This window comes from Penicillium argentinense (assembly GCF_028826775.1).
Source record: "Penicillium argentinense strain IBT 30761 chromosome Unknown utg000005l_segment0_segment0, whole genome shotgun sequence".
Classification (NCBI taxonomy): Eukaryota; Fungi; Ascomycota; class Eurotiomycetes; order Eurotiales; family Aspergillaceae; genus Penicillium; species Penicillium argentinense.
In genome coordinates this window covers 290938-308737 of record NW_026622664.1, presented here as the reverse complement: position 1 = coordinate 308737, position 17800 = coordinate 290938, and the positions used below count along the sequence as shown (strand labels likewise).

The 17800-nt window shown below is 54.7% G+C and overlaps 7 protein-coding genes across 7 annotated transcripts; 4 read left to right on the top strand and 3 right to left on the bottom strand.

Annotated features, from left to right (window-relative positions):
• Positions 1-542: 542 nt before the first annotated feature.
• Positions 543-2072, top strand: N7532_004910 (uncharacterized protein; the record flags this gene model as incomplete). The annotated part of the gene is made up of 4 exons (XM_056617404.1): positions 543-779; positions 900-1295; positions 1448-1727; positions 1837-2072. The coding sequence occupies 4 exons, from the start codon at positions 543-545 to the stop codon at positions 2070-2072; spliced, it is 1149 nt and encodes a 382-aa protein (XP_056473563.1).
• Positions 2073-2877: 805 nt separating this feature from the next.
• Positions 2878-5828, top strand: N7532_004909 (DENN (AEX-3) domain protein; the record flags this gene model as incomplete). The annotated part of the gene is made up of 2 exons (XM_056617403.1): positions 2878-3258; positions 3438-5828. 2 exons carry the CDS (start codon positions 2878-2880, stop codon positions 5826-5828), a joined length of 2772 nt encoding a protein of 923 aa, XP_056473562.1.
• Positions 5829-6571: 743 nt separating this feature from the next.
• N7532_004908 (SDR family NAD(P)-dependent oxidoreductase) lies at positions 6572-7723 on the bottom strand (the record flags this gene model as incomplete). Its single annotated transcript, XM_056617402.1, has 4 exons — positions 6572-7028; positions 7079-7409; positions 7459-7490; positions 7599-7723. 4 exons carry the CDS (start codon positions 7721-7723, stop codon positions 6572-6574), a joined length of 945 nt encoding a protein of 314 aa, XP_056473561.1.
• A 629-nt stretch (positions 7724-8352) lies between these two features.
• Positions 8353-11571, top strand: N7532_004907 (TBC domain-containing protein; the record flags this gene model as incomplete). The annotated part of the gene is made up of 1 exon (XM_056617401.1): positions 8353-11571. One exon carries the CDS (start codon positions 8353-8355, stop codon positions 11569-11571), a length of 3219 nt encoding a protein of 1072 aa, XP_056473560.1.
• Positions 11572-12015: 444 nt separating this feature from the next.
• On the bottom strand, positions 12016-13569 carry N7532_004906 (uncharacterized protein; the record flags this gene model as incomplete). The annotated part of the gene is made up of 1 exon (XM_056617400.1): positions 12016-13569. One exon carries the CDS (start codon positions 13567-13569, stop codon positions 12016-12018), a length of 1554 nt encoding a protein of 517 aa, XP_056473559.1.
• A 1687-nt stretch (positions 13570-15256) lies between these two features.
• Positions 15257-16960, bottom strand: N7532_004905 (uncharacterized protein; the record flags this gene model as incomplete). Its single annotated transcript, XM_056617399.1, has 1 exon — positions 15257-16960. One exon carries the CDS (start codon positions 16958-16960, stop codon positions 15257-15259), a length of 1704 nt encoding a protein of 567 aa, XP_056473558.1.
• A 411-nt stretch (positions 16961-17371) lies between these two features.
• N7532_004904 (dolichyl-diphosphooligosaccharide--protein glycosyltransferase subunit 4) lies at positions 17372-17587 on the top strand (the record flags this gene model as incomplete). The annotated part of the gene is made up of 1 exon (XM_056617398.1): positions 17372-17587. One exon carries the CDS (start codon positions 17372-17374, stop codon positions 17585-17587), a length of 216 nt encoding a protein of 71 aa, XP_056473557.1.
• Positions 17588-17800: the final 213 nt, after the last annotated feature.

Below are 17800 nucleotides of genomic sequence, written 5' to 3'. Positions count from 1 at the left end.
GATTTACTACTGTGAGGGCTTGCCGCGCGTTCAGGGATAAATACCCCCAGAATCGCATGTAGACAATACAACACAAGTTCAAGTTCCGTCAATTTCATTAAGGTCGATTTGTCTAGCAGGCCCTCATTCTATATTCAGTGCTTCGTCGTAGCCAATCTCAACATTTTGTGGTGTGATGTGAAAATGTATATCAAGCGCCTATGCGTAATGTTGAACAGTGTATGCACCATGTGATCTAATGTGGTAAATCATATAGCACCGTGAATTGCACCTATGCCGTCTGAAAAGGACTCCGTGATTAGATAAATATATACGTTCAAATGTATTGCACGGTGCAATCAGTATAGTGCCACATTTCATCTAAACGTACTCATTCATCGTACTTCATTCGATCACAATTGACTTAAGATTACACCTCCAATATGAAAGTTCCATGGACAGTGTTTTCATCATTCTATACCTACGCTGCTATATACTCACCCTAAGCTACTGTTAGGTGATGACCACAATTCCATATTGATCACCTATAGTTCCTTTACATCATGGCATTTCAACCAACTGTCAGTAGCGCAACCCAATTGTACCTCATCACTGGCCCCATTCCGCCGCAGGTGGAGACCGTGCCAGTACCTGGCCACGAGTCACCGGTACCTCCGAGCAGGCGGAAGCACGTCCACCTTCGGCGTACTGGCTACCCAGCTGCAGGTATTACGGGTGGAGGAGACGCGGTGCGCGGGCAAGCTGGGCAGTGGGGCGGCGTCCACGCAGGCGAAACACCGGTGCGTGGATGGGGTGGCTGATCGGCAATGAGGGAAGCCGCAACGAGGATAGCTTTCAGAGTCAGGAACGCTGGGGGTAGGCTGGACGCATTGCTAACCGGATTTCTACCGATGCATCAGTGCGTACGCCCTGCAGCGCACGCAACGAGGAGCGACGCCGTGGCCGAAGCGCGGTTCGCTCCCGGGGGTGGTCCCTGCGGAGCAACTGCTGCGATGATCTCGCTTCATCTCCCCCCCCGGGATCCCTGTTGTGGACATCTGGTTCTCGGGGGTCTGGATCCTCTCGATCGGTGGGTTATTGAAACCGCCAGCGACGCGACTGGACGGCGTCTCCGTCACTGGAGCCTTCGCAGCGGGTTTTGCAAGTCTTGTCTCGCACGTCACACGCGAATGACAGAAGCCAAATGCGACCAGGTTGCCCACCAACACGAAGGAAGAGATTGGCCCGGCGGGCGATTATGGTGGGATCTCCGCGAAAACTTCCAGAGTCGGCTCGTAGATTTTGACCTTGGTGGAGTCGACGGGAGGTGACGGACAGCGACGAAAAGAGAAAAGCCGGACAGCGGCCGCACGAGGAAGATTGTGTGCATTGAAACATGGCGGCAACGCGGCCAGCCAGGGCCTTCTGGTTGCAGGTCTGTCACAGCGCGCATCTGATACACATGTAGGCCATCCCCTCTGGTAGTTCACACAATGCATCTGCCGGCAGCTCCGGGTGGTTCGGTCGAAGAAACCGCGGACAGCGCGTGGGTCTCGCGCTGCAGGGGTACGCACCATTCAGACGGCGTAACCACGGTGGACGAGGCACCACACGGGAAACCACAAAGCTTCCGCCCGAGAACCAGGGAACGCGATGGAACCATGGGGAGGCTTGCTTCCAAATCATCTCCTCGGCGGAGTCGCCCTGCATGGGATCGAGATCGGAGGCCCTGCAGGGCCCATCGCGCGGTCATCATTGGGCCACACGGCCATTGAGTCTGGAGCTGTTGCGGCCAGACATCCAACGCCCGAAGATTATTCCCTAGGCTGTTGTGAGCCCAAGATTTGAGACGCCCAGCTCCCATTCTTCCGTCGCGGGCCGGCACAATGAGCATTGTCCCTGGCCTCCTCGCGGCGCGCAGGCGAGACCAGCAGTCGGCGCGTCTCCTGTCACATTCGTGGTCGCAATGGAGCTGGGACCTGCAGGGTGCGCACGCGCGTTGCCACCACCGAGGCGAGGCATCAAATTCCACGGGGGGGCTGATCTGTGGCGAGCAGAACGTTGCGAAGAAGACCAGCATGGGACGGATCTGACCTGTCGACCGGGTCGCGCGTGGGCACGAACGGCGGTCAACTGTTGGTGAAACGTAGTGGAGGAGTCGAGAATCCGGAGAAGACAACCATCTCTGTCCATTCTGAAGTATCTAACGCCATTCATGCATGTATCTAGGGCGTTGGTCCCATCATGAGGCTACCTCCACACGGATCATCCATGGATGTACCAAACCCTAGACACAATACTACCCAAAGGTACCCCAAGCTACATACACTGTATAGCTACATACACTGTATACAGTGTATGTAGTCCACCCAAAGAGTCGTGCAGCATGCACCACGAGCCCCTGACTGGGCAATTTCCCTCCCGATGCTGCAAATGCAAATCTCCTCAAAGCTCCGACTCCGCCTTTAATTAACGGACCGGGCCCAAGTGGGGACGGCGACGCCCACTGGTGCGTTCGCGACCGACCGAACCCCTTTGGCTTTAGTCCGCCGGCTAGAGTACGCCGAAGCTCTCCTATTCTTCTCCCCCTAATACCAATCCTCCCTCTCTACCACCCGTCGACCAACATCTCCCCCTCCCCATCCTCGCCTCCTGTCTTCCGTCTCAACTCCCATAGTGGTGCTGCCACTGGTTTCCATGGCCCCGGGTGTCCGTTAAACAGATCAAAACCCCCTCGGGAATCAGACCCGGCCTGCTATTCGGATTCCTTCGTCCTTCGTTTCCCGCCCATCGCGGCTCTATATTGATCTCGACATCTATACACACACACACACACACACACACACACACACACACACACACACACACACACACATACCAAAATAACCGCCGCCAAACATGGGACACTCTCTGCGAGACCACGCGTCCTTTGTCCGGCCGTCCACCAGGGACCGCCCGGCGACTCGCGGCGAGGGGGAAAATTCGCTGGTCGTCCCCAGTCGCACGTCGTCGCTGCACTCCCGCATCACCCAACCCATTCCTTCAACACTCAACATGAAACCCGCACAGCGCACCCCCAAAACCCTGACCCATGCCTACATGGTCTGCGGTGTCGGCCGGGAACCCTCCCAATGGGTCAAGGCTCCCACCCCGGCCCAGGGCAAGATCGGTCACATGAAGGGTGCCGTCGGCCAATTCTGGCTGCCCGAGATCCTGGGGAGTAGCCCCCGGTTGGAACAGGATAACGAGATTGCGCGCGCCTTGCACTCGGCCATGAGGGTGAGTTTCCGCCTGAGACGATTAGATTTGAAACGATTATCCTCGATATCAACTTGAAAAAGTCCGATATGAGAGGAATGACGATCGGACAAAACCATTGCCATGTGGTAGTCTCGATATAGATCTACAATTGTATAGATGCGATCGCCAAACAGGGGTGACTAACTGGAATGTGACAGGCATGCTTCCCCCACGATGTCGAGATCTGCACCGGCAAGAGCCAGCCGCACTGCGCCCACCACGCCTTTGTTCTCCAGCAGGACTCCTCGCACACTCTGTACGGTATCGCGCTGCGCGTCTGGTCCCGTGCCGACGAGAAGCGCGCCGAGACTATTCGTGAGCTGCGCAAAAAGACGGAGCCGGACTTCTACGACAACCCCGACGAGACCTACTGGATCCCCTACTGCCTGAGCTTCCTTTCCCGCTACCCTCTGTACGACTTGCTGGGCGATTACCTGCGAGGGATGTGGATTCATTGGAACAAGGCCACCAACCTCTTCCACGCCGAGGAGGTCTCCCGCATTCTGAGCTTCCCGGCACCTCGCCTGAACGACCTGGTGCGCATCGATATGAAGGACTACGCCCTCTGCTACCAGTTCCCTTCGTCCCCGACCGGCTTCCAGAACTTCGCCATGTGGCCCCTGTTCAACTGTCTGTCCATCCCCAACATCGTCGGGGTGATCGAGGCCGCCGTTTCGCCGACTCGCCGCATTATTTTCGTCTCTCACTATCCTGCCATGCTGACCGCTGCCTCCGAGACCGTTCGTTACTGTGTCCGCGTGTACGAGTGGAGTGGCTTGTACGTCCCCGTGGTGCACGCCCGCCATGTGAAGGAGCTCGTCCAGGAGCCTGGCCCTTATATTCTCGGTGTCACTGCCGAGTGCCGCACGCTCTTCAACGCTCCCTCCGATGCGCTCGTCGTCGACCTCGACCGGAACTTTGTATTGACCTCGAGCCCACCTAATGTCCTCAACCAGGGTCAGCGTACCAAGTTCATCAACCGACTGACTCAGGCCCTGAACGGCGATGTCTCGCCCTCCGGAGTCCCCACGCACCTGCGTTCGGCTTACGCTGGCGGTAAGCTGATCCCCGCGGGTCAAATTATCGTGATGCGTGGCGAGGTCGAAAGCGTCCAGGAGCCCAACTGGTGGAACCAGGATGCCGTGATGGGGGTCATGGACCACGTTTGTGAGAAGCTCGGTCGTAACACCGGCATGAAGGCCATCTTCGGCGGATCCGTCAAGAAGCCCCTGATGACCAAGGTCTCGATGCGCCATCTCAACGAGATTGTCCGCGAGCGCAACCAGTACTCTCGCGATGCGATGGAGGCCTGGCAGGACTTTATCAACCTCAAGGGACGTATGGATACCGAGCTCAGCAAGGTCACCAAGCGCAACAACTTCCTGGTCGAGGAGCTCGAGACCTGGAAGCAGCAATTCCTCAAGTTCCAGGCCTTTGCTGAGCAGCTTACCAAGGAGACCTCGGAGCTCAAGGTCAAGATCGAGAATCACAAGCGCGAAAACCGTCGCCTCACCGGCCTCATTGACCAGCAGAAGGATGATGTGGCTCGCCTCACTCTCCGTCTCTCCGGTACCGAGAAGCAGCGTGACGATGCTCTCGAGGCACTGGTTCTCCAGCAGGAGATTGCGGAAGAGCTGGAGCGTGAGCGCAAGCGCAACCAGAAGGAGATCTCTGCGCTCACGCACACTAACTCCACCCTCTCTCGCGAGCGTGAGGAGGCCCAGCGGGTGGTTCTGCACCTGCGGAGCCTGATCAACGGCAAGAGCCACCACATGGAGCACATTGTGCGCTCCATCGGTAGCACTTCCGATATTACTGAGATGGTCGAGCAGGGTTACGAAGACGCCCCCGAGGAACCCACCGATGAGCGTGCTAGTGCAGAGTCTGCGAAGGAGTCAAACAAGGAGACCAACGGAGTCACCAACAAGCCATCGGTAAATCACATGAGCCCCGAGCTAGAGCAGCATTTGCTGAATCTCGACAAGGATCGTAAGACCATTGCTCGTCTGAGCGTTACCGATGTCGCGGACCGTTACCTCCGGGACAAGACGGACGCTATTGCGGACATCATTCGCAGCATCAGTGAACAGTGCGCCGCCGCCGTCGAGGGTTTGCACCTGGCCCAGGATGCCGAAGACGAGGAGGCCGCCGAGGCCTCCTCGTCCAAAGTCCACCAGAACGGTTCCCCCCGTCTGGGTTCGGACTACGAGGGCCAGGACGGCCGCACCACCCGCGCCACCAGCGAAGTGAGCGACACCGACAACACCTCGCTGCACCCGGACAACCGCCACTCCAGCATTCCCCCTACTCCCGATCTGGTGCACAACCGCTCCAGCACCTCCATGTCGATGGTCAGCAGCTCGACCTTCCCCGAGCGGTCCAGCCAGCAATACGGACCGGGAGAGATTCCGACTCGTATCGTGGAGGACGATGACGAGCATGCTCACGAGACAGAGAGCATGGACGATCAGCAAACCGAGACTGGCACCCTGTCCAAGCAGGCCAGCGAGGATCTCATGCGCCCCCAGACCGCTCGTGTGATCTCGTAGGTTTATTTTGCCTCCATCAACTATAGATGATGTGCAACGCTTGACTGAGACGATATTGTTTGCTTGTTGCCTTTCCGATTCTCATTTGGCGTGGTTTGCTTTCTTACTGCTGACTGGTGCCGTGATCCCGACACGCACATGCTCTGGTTGTCCGGCGTAGTCTAGTCTTTTTTTTTTTTATTTTTTTTTTTTTTCTTTTTCGTCGTGTCGATTTTGATACTCCCTTATATCCATCTGCCCATTCCCATCTGTCCTTCTTGTCCATTGATTTTTCAGGGCCATTTCTTTTTCCCCAAGGCGACTTTCTTCAATCCTCATTTTCATTTTCTTGTGCTACTGTCCCCAAGGAAACTTGTCACTACTTTGTGTCCTTCGCCGTGCCTTCTGGTATGGAACGGCTTTGTTGCTTTCCGCTCCTTATCTTGCGCTTGAGGCCTCGATTTGCCGTCTGATAGACTCGGCGCGAGAGAGCACCCCACTCTGCACCCTATCTGCAATTATCCCTTGCAGTTTCCTTTTTGTCCCTATTGTGCCGCGCATTCCCATATTTCCTTTTGTCTGCAGTCGTTGAACTGGTCTCTCGATTGCCATGGATCATTCCATCCTGCTGTATCTAGAATGGATCCTAATCAGCATATTTGCTTCAAAAATTATTGTCTATTCCTTGAAAAGGCCGTTCGGGCATGCATGCATTTAGACCTCAACTACATTCATTTGTACATGGACAACATTTCTGTAGGAGATCATGCCAGTTTTCCGGGAACGACAGGATGACCAGCACTCAGTCCACCACATACAGCCCATGCCTGGCCATTGACGTAACTGCTTTCATCACTACCCAGGAATAGTGCCACCCGGGCAACTTCATCAGCGACCGCACCGCGTTGCAGTGGGTTCAACTGTCCAATTTTGCGCGTGGTACCGCGCTTTCGGGCGTTGTCAAACACAGACTGGGTCATTCCAGTCTCGATCAGGCCCGGGCAGATGGCATTGATACGAATTCCTGTGCCAGCCAGCTGATAGGAGACGGTTTGGGCAATGGAGACAACGGCTGCCTTTGATGCAGAGTAGTCGGTTGAACCAGCATTGGACCGAAGACCGGCAACCGAGGCAGTGCAGATGATTGAGCCGCTGGGGTATGGCTTCGATTCGGAAGTGACTTTCATAGCCGGAGCGGCGTGTTTAGCTGCAAGGAAGACACTATGGCAGCGAATTAGCCCTGTGCTGAGATGCTGATCAAAAATTCTTACCCAAGCGCATTCGTCTTCATTGTGTTCATGAACCCATCGCCGTCAATCTCGGTAAACAGCTTCGGTTGCCCCACGATACCCGCATTGGCGAAAAAGATATCCAAACGGCCGTACTTGGAAATGGCTTCGTCGATAACGGCAGTCACCGCCTTCTCATCCCCGGCATCGAATTGTCTCACATGTACATCCACTCCGGGATAGAGAGACTCTATCTCACGCTTGTGAGTCGCGAGATGAGAATCACTGAAATCGCAGACATAAACCGCTTTGGCGCCATTATGGGCGAATTGGTGAGCGCTGGCCCGACCAATCCCATTAGGGGAGTTGGCGCCTATGGTTGCATTAGGGTGATGGCCCTGTACTACTTCAAACTGACTTACCCGTGACAATGACGACCTTATCCTTCGTCCGACTGTAGGAACCATTAATCATTGCCCATTCAACTATTTTTCATTTTCATTGTTTGCCTTTTTCTCAAGAAAGAAAGGAAGAAAGATAACCGGCGTTTGGATGTACTCACGGGCCTGCAGAGTCAGGGGCAACATGTCGGATCTTTGGGATGTCCTCGAATGTTCCCTCGTCCGGTATGCCTTCGACAAGCTGTTTGCTCAGGGCCTGGAGGCGCTGTTTGGCTGCAGCGGACATGATGAATACCTAGGACGGGTCGATAGAGGGAAACACCAGTGGAGGTATGGAAAGCTCAGATTAGACGAAAGTGCGGATTGATGCTGCGTCTTCAGCAGCTGTGGACAATAAATGGGAGGGAGCGCCTGCCCGCGACCCTTCCCCACTCCGCGGTTATGCGGAGGAGCCGAGGCACAGGTCAGGTGACCTTTCGGGGTAGCTATGTCTCACGTGACTAAATATCAAGAGGAGTCACGTGGCAAGGAATCACGTCATGTGCCGCTGCTTGTTTTGGGTACTGCCGCCCTGTCGCAGATTTCACAAAGGACGCGCAAAGCTTCTTCCTTCTGGGGACTGCGTGTTTGGTACAGCTTGGATCCATGAAATCCTTTCGTTATTTCGGCTAGCAAGTTCGTTGATCACCCTTTACTCCCTAGGATCCACACAGGATCTGTTAGGATCGTCCGACGGAACGGGCGCAGAGGGGTGGAGAGAACGCAACTGACCAACACTTGCAGCTATCTCAGGATCTCTGCTATTGCGCCTTGTCTTGTCTACCAGAAGTCCTTTTCGGTCAACTTTCTATGCAGCATTAATGAAGCTCGCAACCACCGAATCCGACGTTTACGCCATCCACCAGTCGTTGAGTCATGGCGGAGCCCGATCCTCACCCACAACGAAGATCCTCGTCCCAGGCATCTTCAGCTTCGAACAGGAGCTCGAAGTCTAGGACACTCCGTTCGAAGACTCAGAAGCGCAATTCAGGATCGAACGCTCCCACCGATCTGACCTCATTCCCATCGTTGCCACCGAGCTCGCCGCCCGATAACTCTTCCGCCTTGACACGCGGCATGACAACTACGTTGCTGACAGGGGACCTTGGAGAGAGTGCCAATGATACTGGTCGTGGACGCAAGGCTACCCTGGCTCGACTGACGACAGGTGTCTCTCACACTTCAGGCCGGGCTGCACTTTTTAATGATTCGGTTCCGGCCCGTGATATTCCAGGCGCCCTGCACTTGGCCGACGATGCACATATTGAGCGCATGATTGCTACTACGGGACCAGTCAAGATCGTGAGGCAGTTTGCACGCGATCTAGCCCAGCGGGATGCCGATGTTTCGGCGTTGCGGCAGCGGGCCGATGCACGGGAGCGGGAACTGAAGAGGATGCTTCGAGAAGTCTCGGTGTCTAACCAGGATATCGAGCGCCGACTGTATCAGCTCGAAAACTCCCCGGAAGATCCGAACTCAGATGGGGACAGCATCAATAGTGCTAGCCAGGCTTCTATGCAGTCGGGATTGAACGGTCTCATGTCCCAAGCCATGACGGACGCAGTTGGGTCCACCGACGGTGAGCTTCCAGAGAACTCATCTGATCTTCAAGCAACGATTCGGCCCCAGCGACCGGAGAATGAATCTGATAACAGTGTGGCCAACCGCAAACGACAAGGCTCACTTCGCGGTTGGCAGGATTATATCTTCGGATCAGCCAATGCCAGCCGCAAAACCAGTCGTGCCAGCAGTATCATGAGTGACATGCAAGAAGTTGATGAGGAAGATGCTGAACGACCTCATGCACCAAGCAACCCCTCCGTTCGCCGCAAGGCTCTTGATGATCAGTTGTTCCAACCTCCGAGTGGGAAACCTGGCTCTGTTGCGAGTGATAGTATAGGAAGACGGATTGCCAGCGGCTCTACCAATGGTGATGACGTCAGTATTCATTCGCGCAAATCCTCTCGCTCTCTCGGATCATGGACCGTCAAGTTGTTCGCCGGCAGTACTCAGTCGCCAAAGGATGCCAGTGATTCCGAGACTGGTCGCAAACAGCTCTCCGACAACCATGATAAAACATCTGCTGCAAAAGGCTCAATGAGTGCCGTGGCTGCCTTGAAAAGAATCAACAGCAACACCAGTATGCCAGCCTCTGGAGCACGCTCCGCAAGTGGCAACACCGGCACGGTCAGGGTCAACCCAGCCGCCAGGAGGAACCCAGGTACTAGTGCATCGCAAGGCTCAACGGCAGCAGAGACCACAGGTCGGAGCGCAACCAACCATGGTCCTGTGGAAATGGACGCAATCCTGCCTGTAGAGTCTCGCCCACCGACTCTCGCCCCTATCTACAACAATTGTCAGTCGGGAGAGTTCCTGACAGATCGTTTTGGGTTTATTTACGACCAGCGTCGCAAGAAACGTCAGCGAGAAGCAAACTCTAGCAAAACCGGCAAACACCGTTTGAGTATCACCGAGACGCTTGGCAGCCTGCGCGGTGACTCTGACGTTGAAGATGGCGATCAAAAGCTCCCGTCAACAACACCCGAGACGCCTGCATCTCCGCCTGGCTCGCCTGGCGACCCTGAGGATATAGCTGCTGGGTCTCGTCGCTGGCAAGACTACCTCAGGATGCCATCTCGTCCGACTGAGTTGCTTTCCCATACGCCTTCCACTGCCCCTATTGTTTCCTTGACTACAGCAGAGCAGAGTCACCCTCAAAGCTCCTCTGTCTCGGTGGATAAAGGTGGATCTCTATCGCTCAATTCCGCTCAACCATCAGCAACTACTTCTGCCATTACTGCGGATCGACCCGAATTTGCGGGAATATCTTCGGAGGAGCAGTCTGCGATTCGAATCAGTGCTTCTGAAACAGAGCCCGTGAAGCTTTTGCTCGAGCAGCTAACTGATCTCCATGATACGTTACAACGCGACCGCACAGTGAGGTGGAATGAGTTTCTACGCAAAGTGCGAGCAGAGCGTCGAAAGGAAGGAGAGGCAGCCGCGGCGGCAGCGGCGGCAGCAGCGTCGTCCGACCGATCTGTCACTGCCGTAGACACCCCAGAAGCTACTCTTGCAGATGGCGAGGTCGTTGGGATTTCAGGCCTGGGGAATAAAGGCAAGGTGGGCCGCGCTAAATGGCGCGAGCTTCGATCGCTCGTCCTCGGTGGTATTCCTGTCGCCCTCCGTGCTAAAGTCTGGTCCGAATGCAGTGGTGCATCGGCAATGCGGATTCCCGGGTATTATGATGACCTTGTTCGCGGAGTTGGTGGTACTGAGCCCGATGCCGCAGTTGTTGCGCAGATCGACATGGATATTCACCGGACGCTGACGGATAATGTCTTCTTCCGTAAGGGACCGGGCGTGGCTAAACTCCGGGAAGTGCTTTTGGCATACGCTTGCCGCAATTCAGAGGTGGGCTATTGCCAAGGCATGAATCTGATCGCGGCATCACTTCTGCTCATTATGCCCACGGCCGAGGATGCATTCTGGATCCTAGCATCCATGATCGAGATCATCCTTCCTCAGCATTACTATGATCACGGCTTACTTGCATCTCGCGCGGATCAGGTCGTGCTCCGGCAATATGTCTCGGAATTGTTGCCCAAGCTCTCTGCACATCTGGACAACCTGGGCATTGAGTTGGAAGCCCTTACCTTCCAATGGTTTTTGTCGGTGTTTACCGATTGTCTCTCTGCAGAAGCACTCTATCGTGTGTGGGATGTGATTCTCTGTCTTAATGTGACTAGTGCAGTCCCCAACGGACCGGCCGCGGCCACCTCTTCTGCCTCTAGCACGAAGGATGGCAACGATAGAGCTGTTTCTGCTGCGGAAGAACTTGCCTCTGGCAGTGGAGGTGGAAGCACGTTCTTGTTCCAGGTTGCTCTAGCGCTACTGAAACTTAATGAGCCACAGTTACTGACAATTTGCGACTCTCCGGCTGCTCTGTACATGTACATCAACCACCAGATGACCAACCATGCCATCAGTATTGATGGCCTGATCCAAGCTAGCGAAGCCCTTCGCAATGTGGTACGCCGAGAGGATGTCGTGTCCCGCCGGACAATTGCTCTCCGGGAGATGCACCAGTTCAACTAACTCCTTGGCGCTCTGAGACCAGCGATCTCTCTCAATTCTTCCCCCTTGGTCTGGGTTTCAAGTGGAGGAATTTCGTTCCTCTTTTATTTTCTGTTTCACGTTTAGACTCTTTGATGATGCCAACGACATGAGCATGCTACGGAGTTCAGGCTATTGTCGTTTATCATTGATATCCCACTACTTTCATTCTCTGGCGCTCTTTTATTTCTCCAGATTCGATACGATCTTGATTTAGCATTCGGCCTGTCCTTTACATCCCTGCGGAAGCATGTAAGATACCCTCTGTCTTTTATTTCCTTGGGAACCATATTAGATCCAATTAATATCTATGTTATGTGATGGCTCTATGTCTTCTTCTATAGTATATGATCTATCCGATCTATATAAGACCTCTAACAATTATGAACACTTAGAAGATCAAAGACATGAAATGGTGCCTGGCCTCTATATTCCACCCACTGAGAACTTGCTCCAGCTGCGGATACGAGCCCCGTGAATTTTAAAGATGATCGGCGATGCCATGATACATGCGGATAGACATGCAAGCAGCGTGGCTGACCAATAGATGTGCAACGTGCCATACATTGGCCCTTCAAACAGGGGGAAGGACGCAGAAACAAGGCTGCGCACCATCACGTGAATACTGATGGCCGAGACCGTGTTCAACAGGTAAACATCGACAATATAGGCGATGCCCGTGATGAAGATCAGCTGGAGAGACAATCCGATGAAGAAGCAGGCAATCACTTGCGCCACCCAGTGAGCGTTCCCAGTCCATCCAAACCAAAGAAGACTTGGAGGGAGCAGAACTGCGCCCAAGATCATCGGAGGCAATCTATCCTCTGGCGCGAGGCGTGCTGGTGCACCATCTGCCATGGTTTTCTGGGCAGTCGTCCATCGCTTCTTGTACCAGGTCATTGTGAAAAGCGCGAAAATCCCCAGAGCAGATAGTACACCCAGACCAACCGCGATAAATGGCAGCGTGGAGAGAGGTACATCCCAACCACGTAATTGAAACGCCCGCGGGAACAATTGGTACGATAAGTACAACGAACCGTAGACCAATGTTAGATAGGTGGTCATGACGATCAGAATCGGCTCTTGGCAGAACATGCGGATGGGCTTTGTGCAATATTTGCGCAGCAATACGCGCGCATCCAGCGAGGCCATCTCAGAACGCGCACGGAGAGAGTCATTACCCGTCTCTCGGCGAAGACGGGCAGCTCGGCGCATGAGGATACGATTGTGAGAGGTCTCGCGCAGAAGGGCAATGCAGAGGAGTCCGACGACACCACATACGATCAATGATGCCCAGGCGGTCCATCGCCAACTATAGTGGTCGACAATATAGGCACCGGCAATTGGACTGATGGTCGAAGCCAGATTCATGATCGAAGCAGATGTACCAACGGCAATGCCACGGGTAATAGGGCCGAAGATATCGGCCAACAACCCAGACCCAACAGCGAGACCTCCACTGCCTAGCATCCCGGCCAGGAATCGACAGACCAGAATTGTGACGACGCCCTGTGCGAGTGCCAGGGGAATCTGGAAGATGGCACAGCCGACGAGTGCAATCGCCATGACGGACAAATTTCCCACCACTTCCGCCATCGGTGCAAAGATCAGCGGACCGACTGCATAGCCTGCCATGAACAGTGCGACTCCTAGGCTCATCACCTCTTCGGATACCCCATACTGTTGAGCTGTGACGCTTGTCGCGGAGCCGAAGATGCTGGAACAGAACGATATGGAAAAAATTACAGCCAGCGGTGCCACAGATCGAAGGAGCTTCTTGAGCCGGGGCCAATTCTGCGGATTTTCAGGGTCTTCAGGTCCATCCCAAGTGACGAGGTCGAGCGTTGACTCGGTGCTGGGCTCGTTCGATGGGGATCCCGTCCCCAGCGTGGAGACGCTGTCAGGTACCGCAATCAGATTGACATTGATGGCCTGGTCTTGCTTGGGCTTTTCAACGACGGAGGTGTCGGTGGACGCCATGGTGTACAAAGACGGGGGATAACTGCCTTAGGTAGAGTCGCGACCTTGCCGGACCCTGGTCAAAACCCTTGGGGAAAAAACGAACATTGCGGTCGGCAATTGATTGACACAAGAGGTGCATAATCTGGATCCACCAGGACTATCTCCGATTCAGGGCTGCGACAGGGCCGGTATGCGAGTACGTGGATGTCTAGGCATTGGCATGTCACGCGATTGACGCACGGGTGTCTGATTGGCGACGATAAGTAGATATCTCTGGTCAGTCGCAGCGACTGGTCCTACCAGCGACTGGTCCTAGCCATCATGGGCGGCTTTCGGGTGGTGTTCGTGACGAGGAGTCGAAGGGTTCGGAGAGATGGCCGATCACCTGCCCAAAGTCAATTCGCGCCAACAGGCGACTATGCAGGCCGCGCCCTCGGAGAATCATATGGAGAGAAAAACAACAATGCAATGATTCAGCACTATCTCTGTCGGGGCTCGAGCTCACTCTAGAATTCCGGACGCTCTCAAAACCAGCGTGGATGTGAAAAAACACACGCTCAATGACCTTATTTATTCCTGTACTTTACTGGGCTGAATCATCATACTGCTACTTTCATTAATGCAAGAGCTACTATCCTAGTACGTTCAAAGCTTGAACCCATGGATGCTTACCGAAAAATTGAACGAAATTGGTTGGTCCTATGCAATATACATTGATTTCATTGCATGGGCCCAGATCACGGGGGAGTTCGCAGTGCCTGAGTTCATCCAATGCATACTGATAATAACACTACGTGTAGCTCGAAACTCTGTTTGCAAGCCAGGGAAAATCTCAAGAATTTGATAGGCCCAAGAACTAAACTAGGACTGGGGTATTTCACGCAGCGTACCGGGAGAATAGTGAATGGCGCGTCAAATGTGATGATAACTTGGATGGTCGTAAAAGACAGTCAGTCAGTCCTTTGGCGATCATGAATGTGTAAAAGAGCGATGGATCTTTTAAACACTATCATCATATGGTACCCTGTTTAAACACCCCTTGTCCTCCCTAATGCTACATGATTGATGAAAAGGCCTAGAATAGCAGCACCTGTGACGTCGATTATGTCGTGGACCAAGTCAATTGAGATAGTTTTAAGATAGGGTATGGGCTATATGAAATTATGCACATTCATTTTATTGTTCACATTGCGCAGGGTCTGAGCCAAGTGGGTCAGAGCTTGGAAGCTTGGACCATTGCTGACGCAGTGCATACAGTCCAGTGTCACGCACTGAAGTCCGATTCGCTGCCTTCGAATGTAATCTGTCAAGCATTCTCCCTAGCCTAGACAGGTGTTATTTGAACCTTTGCCCGACGGTCGACGACAGACCAGCATTGCCTCTTTTTTCGAAAATATCGAGGCCTCTCAGACACCACGGACGCCAATATACGCCATGGCCTTAGAGCAGACCCCGATGGGGAGAAGTTGGGCCCAGGCCTTGCATATGCATGAAACTAGGGCGGTGACGAAAACAGTGGTGGGGGGCCCTGGCGCCATATAAAAGGGGCACCATGCGCACTGGAAATTGGAGGATCGTCCACTGATGGTCTCGGCCTCCAATTCTCTTCTCCTTGGTGCACTACCGAAGCGACAGGCCAATCCGTTTGCCCCAGCGGCTCTGTTCGATTTCTTCCGAGTGATTTCGACGCTCTTTATAATATCCTTCAACTCGGGCCCTCCTGGGCCCAGAATCGACCGGTATCCAAATATGATGTGAGATCGATTGTGTCCATGCTCGGCCGTACACCCAGCTCCAGTACGTCGCGTGCCACGGCTTTGATCTGTCGCATAATGGACTGCGAGATGGCCCAAGTCCGGGCCAACGTTCGGAAGACACCGATGGTGAGTCCAATGCGGTCGCGACTCGGATCAGGCATCTGGCCCGCCTTGACAGAACAAGCTGCTAGCTGAACAATGGAGCTGAGAGTGAGGGCACAGATAAAGAAGGGGGTGTGTCGCTCCACGGGCAGGCGCATGGCAGCCAGGGTCGACAGCTCGCTGGCCGCCTTGACGGCCTTCATGGCATGCGCGTGGTGGGAAAAGGCGGGGACGCTAATGGGACCATGGTGGCCGCAGATGACTTCGGACGCGACTGCCGGGGAAGAAAGCAAGTCGGAGCGGGGGAAGTTCAGGTAAATAGAGGCCCCATTCACGATCATCGTGGCCTGGAACATGACCTCGTCTACTGAGCCATCTGGCCGCATAAGCTCTGCCTTGGACTCGGGGAGGTGGTGGTACCAGCTGGCAATGCGGGCATCGATGGCTTCGACATGGTCTTGTTGGCCCTCCGTCATCTCTTGGGTGGCCACCACCCGGCCCAGAATGCGCACCGCCTCGATCCGGTAGGAATAAGACGAGAAATCGCGCTCTTCTTCGGCAAAGACACGCTCATCGAATTGAGCTATCGTTGGTGGCGTTGGTGGGGCCATGCCTTCTAGGTATATCTTTTCCTCGCAGGGGAGGGATACCTCAGGTAACACCAGATTCGTGCGGTATACACTCTGCACCCCGAGTGCCGTCAGCAGTCCCTCGATCACAAAGAGCTCCCACCAGGTCCGTCGCAGGCATTCGGCACGGATCGGATCGCCATTACTGGCAGTCTCGGCATAGGTCGCTTGGTTGAGGCCCAGCTCGAATGCCAGGTCCACCGCAGCAGCCAAGCAATTCCCGGCCTCGGCACGTTCATTTCGCGAGTGCAACACAATCGAGAGCAGAAGGAGAGCCTGGACCTTTTCAACACTGGGCGCTTGGTCCCAAACTCCCACGACCACCGTGGGGCGATAATTTTCGCTGGAGGCAGCCGGAGTGAAGTGAGTGCCAATGAACTTCATCACCTGCTCCAGATACACTGGGAAGTTAGCGCGATAGAGGAACCGTAGCGGCGGGAGAATTGGATGGGCGGCATGGAAATTCGTATAATAGATATCAAGCAAGTATCCGTCGCCGCCGACGGACGAAGATGAGTCCGGGGTCAACGGACCGGCCATCGGGCGAGCCGTGGGTGTCGCGGTGAACGGTATTTCGTGTATGCCGGGGCTTGCAGACGCCGAAGAGAGCAGAGGCATGACTGGCGTGTAGTGGTAGCTGCCGGCTTGTAAATTCCAGTCGACCGAGACGTCGGGCCTGCCGATCGCAGGCCCAACAGGCAGCATCTGGTCCGGGGAGCCTTCATCTGCGCGGCGTTTCTTCGAGGGGCCTTTGTAGCCTCGGCGCGATTTGGTGTAGTTGCACTGGGCACCGTTCACGGCACAACGGCTGCAGGTCGGGCTGTTGCCATCGCATTTGAGATGTGCTTGACGACATCGCAAGCATGCCAGTAGTGACGGGCCAGCTGCTTTCGGGCCCGGGGGGATGTGAGGATCGGTCATGGCGAGAGGAAGACAGAGCCTGTCGAACGTGACGAAAAGGCGTCGCTTGAACGACGACGCCGATAATGCAACGACCCGCGCCTTCAATGCTTCAGACTACTAGTTTGTCCAAAACTGGGCAAAGGGGCAGAACCGAGAGGAGGGTCGAATTGGAAGATCCCCGTTGAGCCAAGCGCGAAGAGGGGGAGGCGGCGAGAAAGCAAGGATGGCCCCGGCTGCCGCTCGGAAGCCACTTGTTCCTTCTTGACACTCCCTCTCCAACATTCAAGTTGTCAGCTGCAATCCCCGTCCGACTCGCCCAGCCAATTCGTACCTATCTCCAGCTCCGTGCGATCGAATTCGTACGGTTCCCTGCGGTCTGCCCGCGCCCTTACCTTCATCCTCGCGCTCTTCATCTCCACCTCCATCAACATGATCTCCGACGGCGACCTCTACCGTCTCGCCATCTTCCTTGGCTCTTGCGCCATGATGATGATTGTGCTTTACCACTTCCTCGATGTCAATGCTTCCGACGAGGAGACCACTGATACCCTCGCCGCGAAATCCTCCAAGTCCGTCGAGTCTACACCAGTGTCATCGCTCGGGGCGACGGGCGGGTCGGCCGCAGAGCCAGGGAAAGCAAAATGAGCCCGGAATGGACAATTACAATTCGAGATGCCGAGGGACGGGCAGGAATCCATGTCCCCGGGCTTGATTTGGCGTGCCAGTGCGGCCACGCGGCGCCCAGGAGTTTACAATGCATGTGACAATTCCCGTCAGCTTCGATAGCCATGACTCTTTTCTGGCAAAACACCAAATGGCATTGAGCATTACGTATCCTCGGAATCAAACGTAAACTTT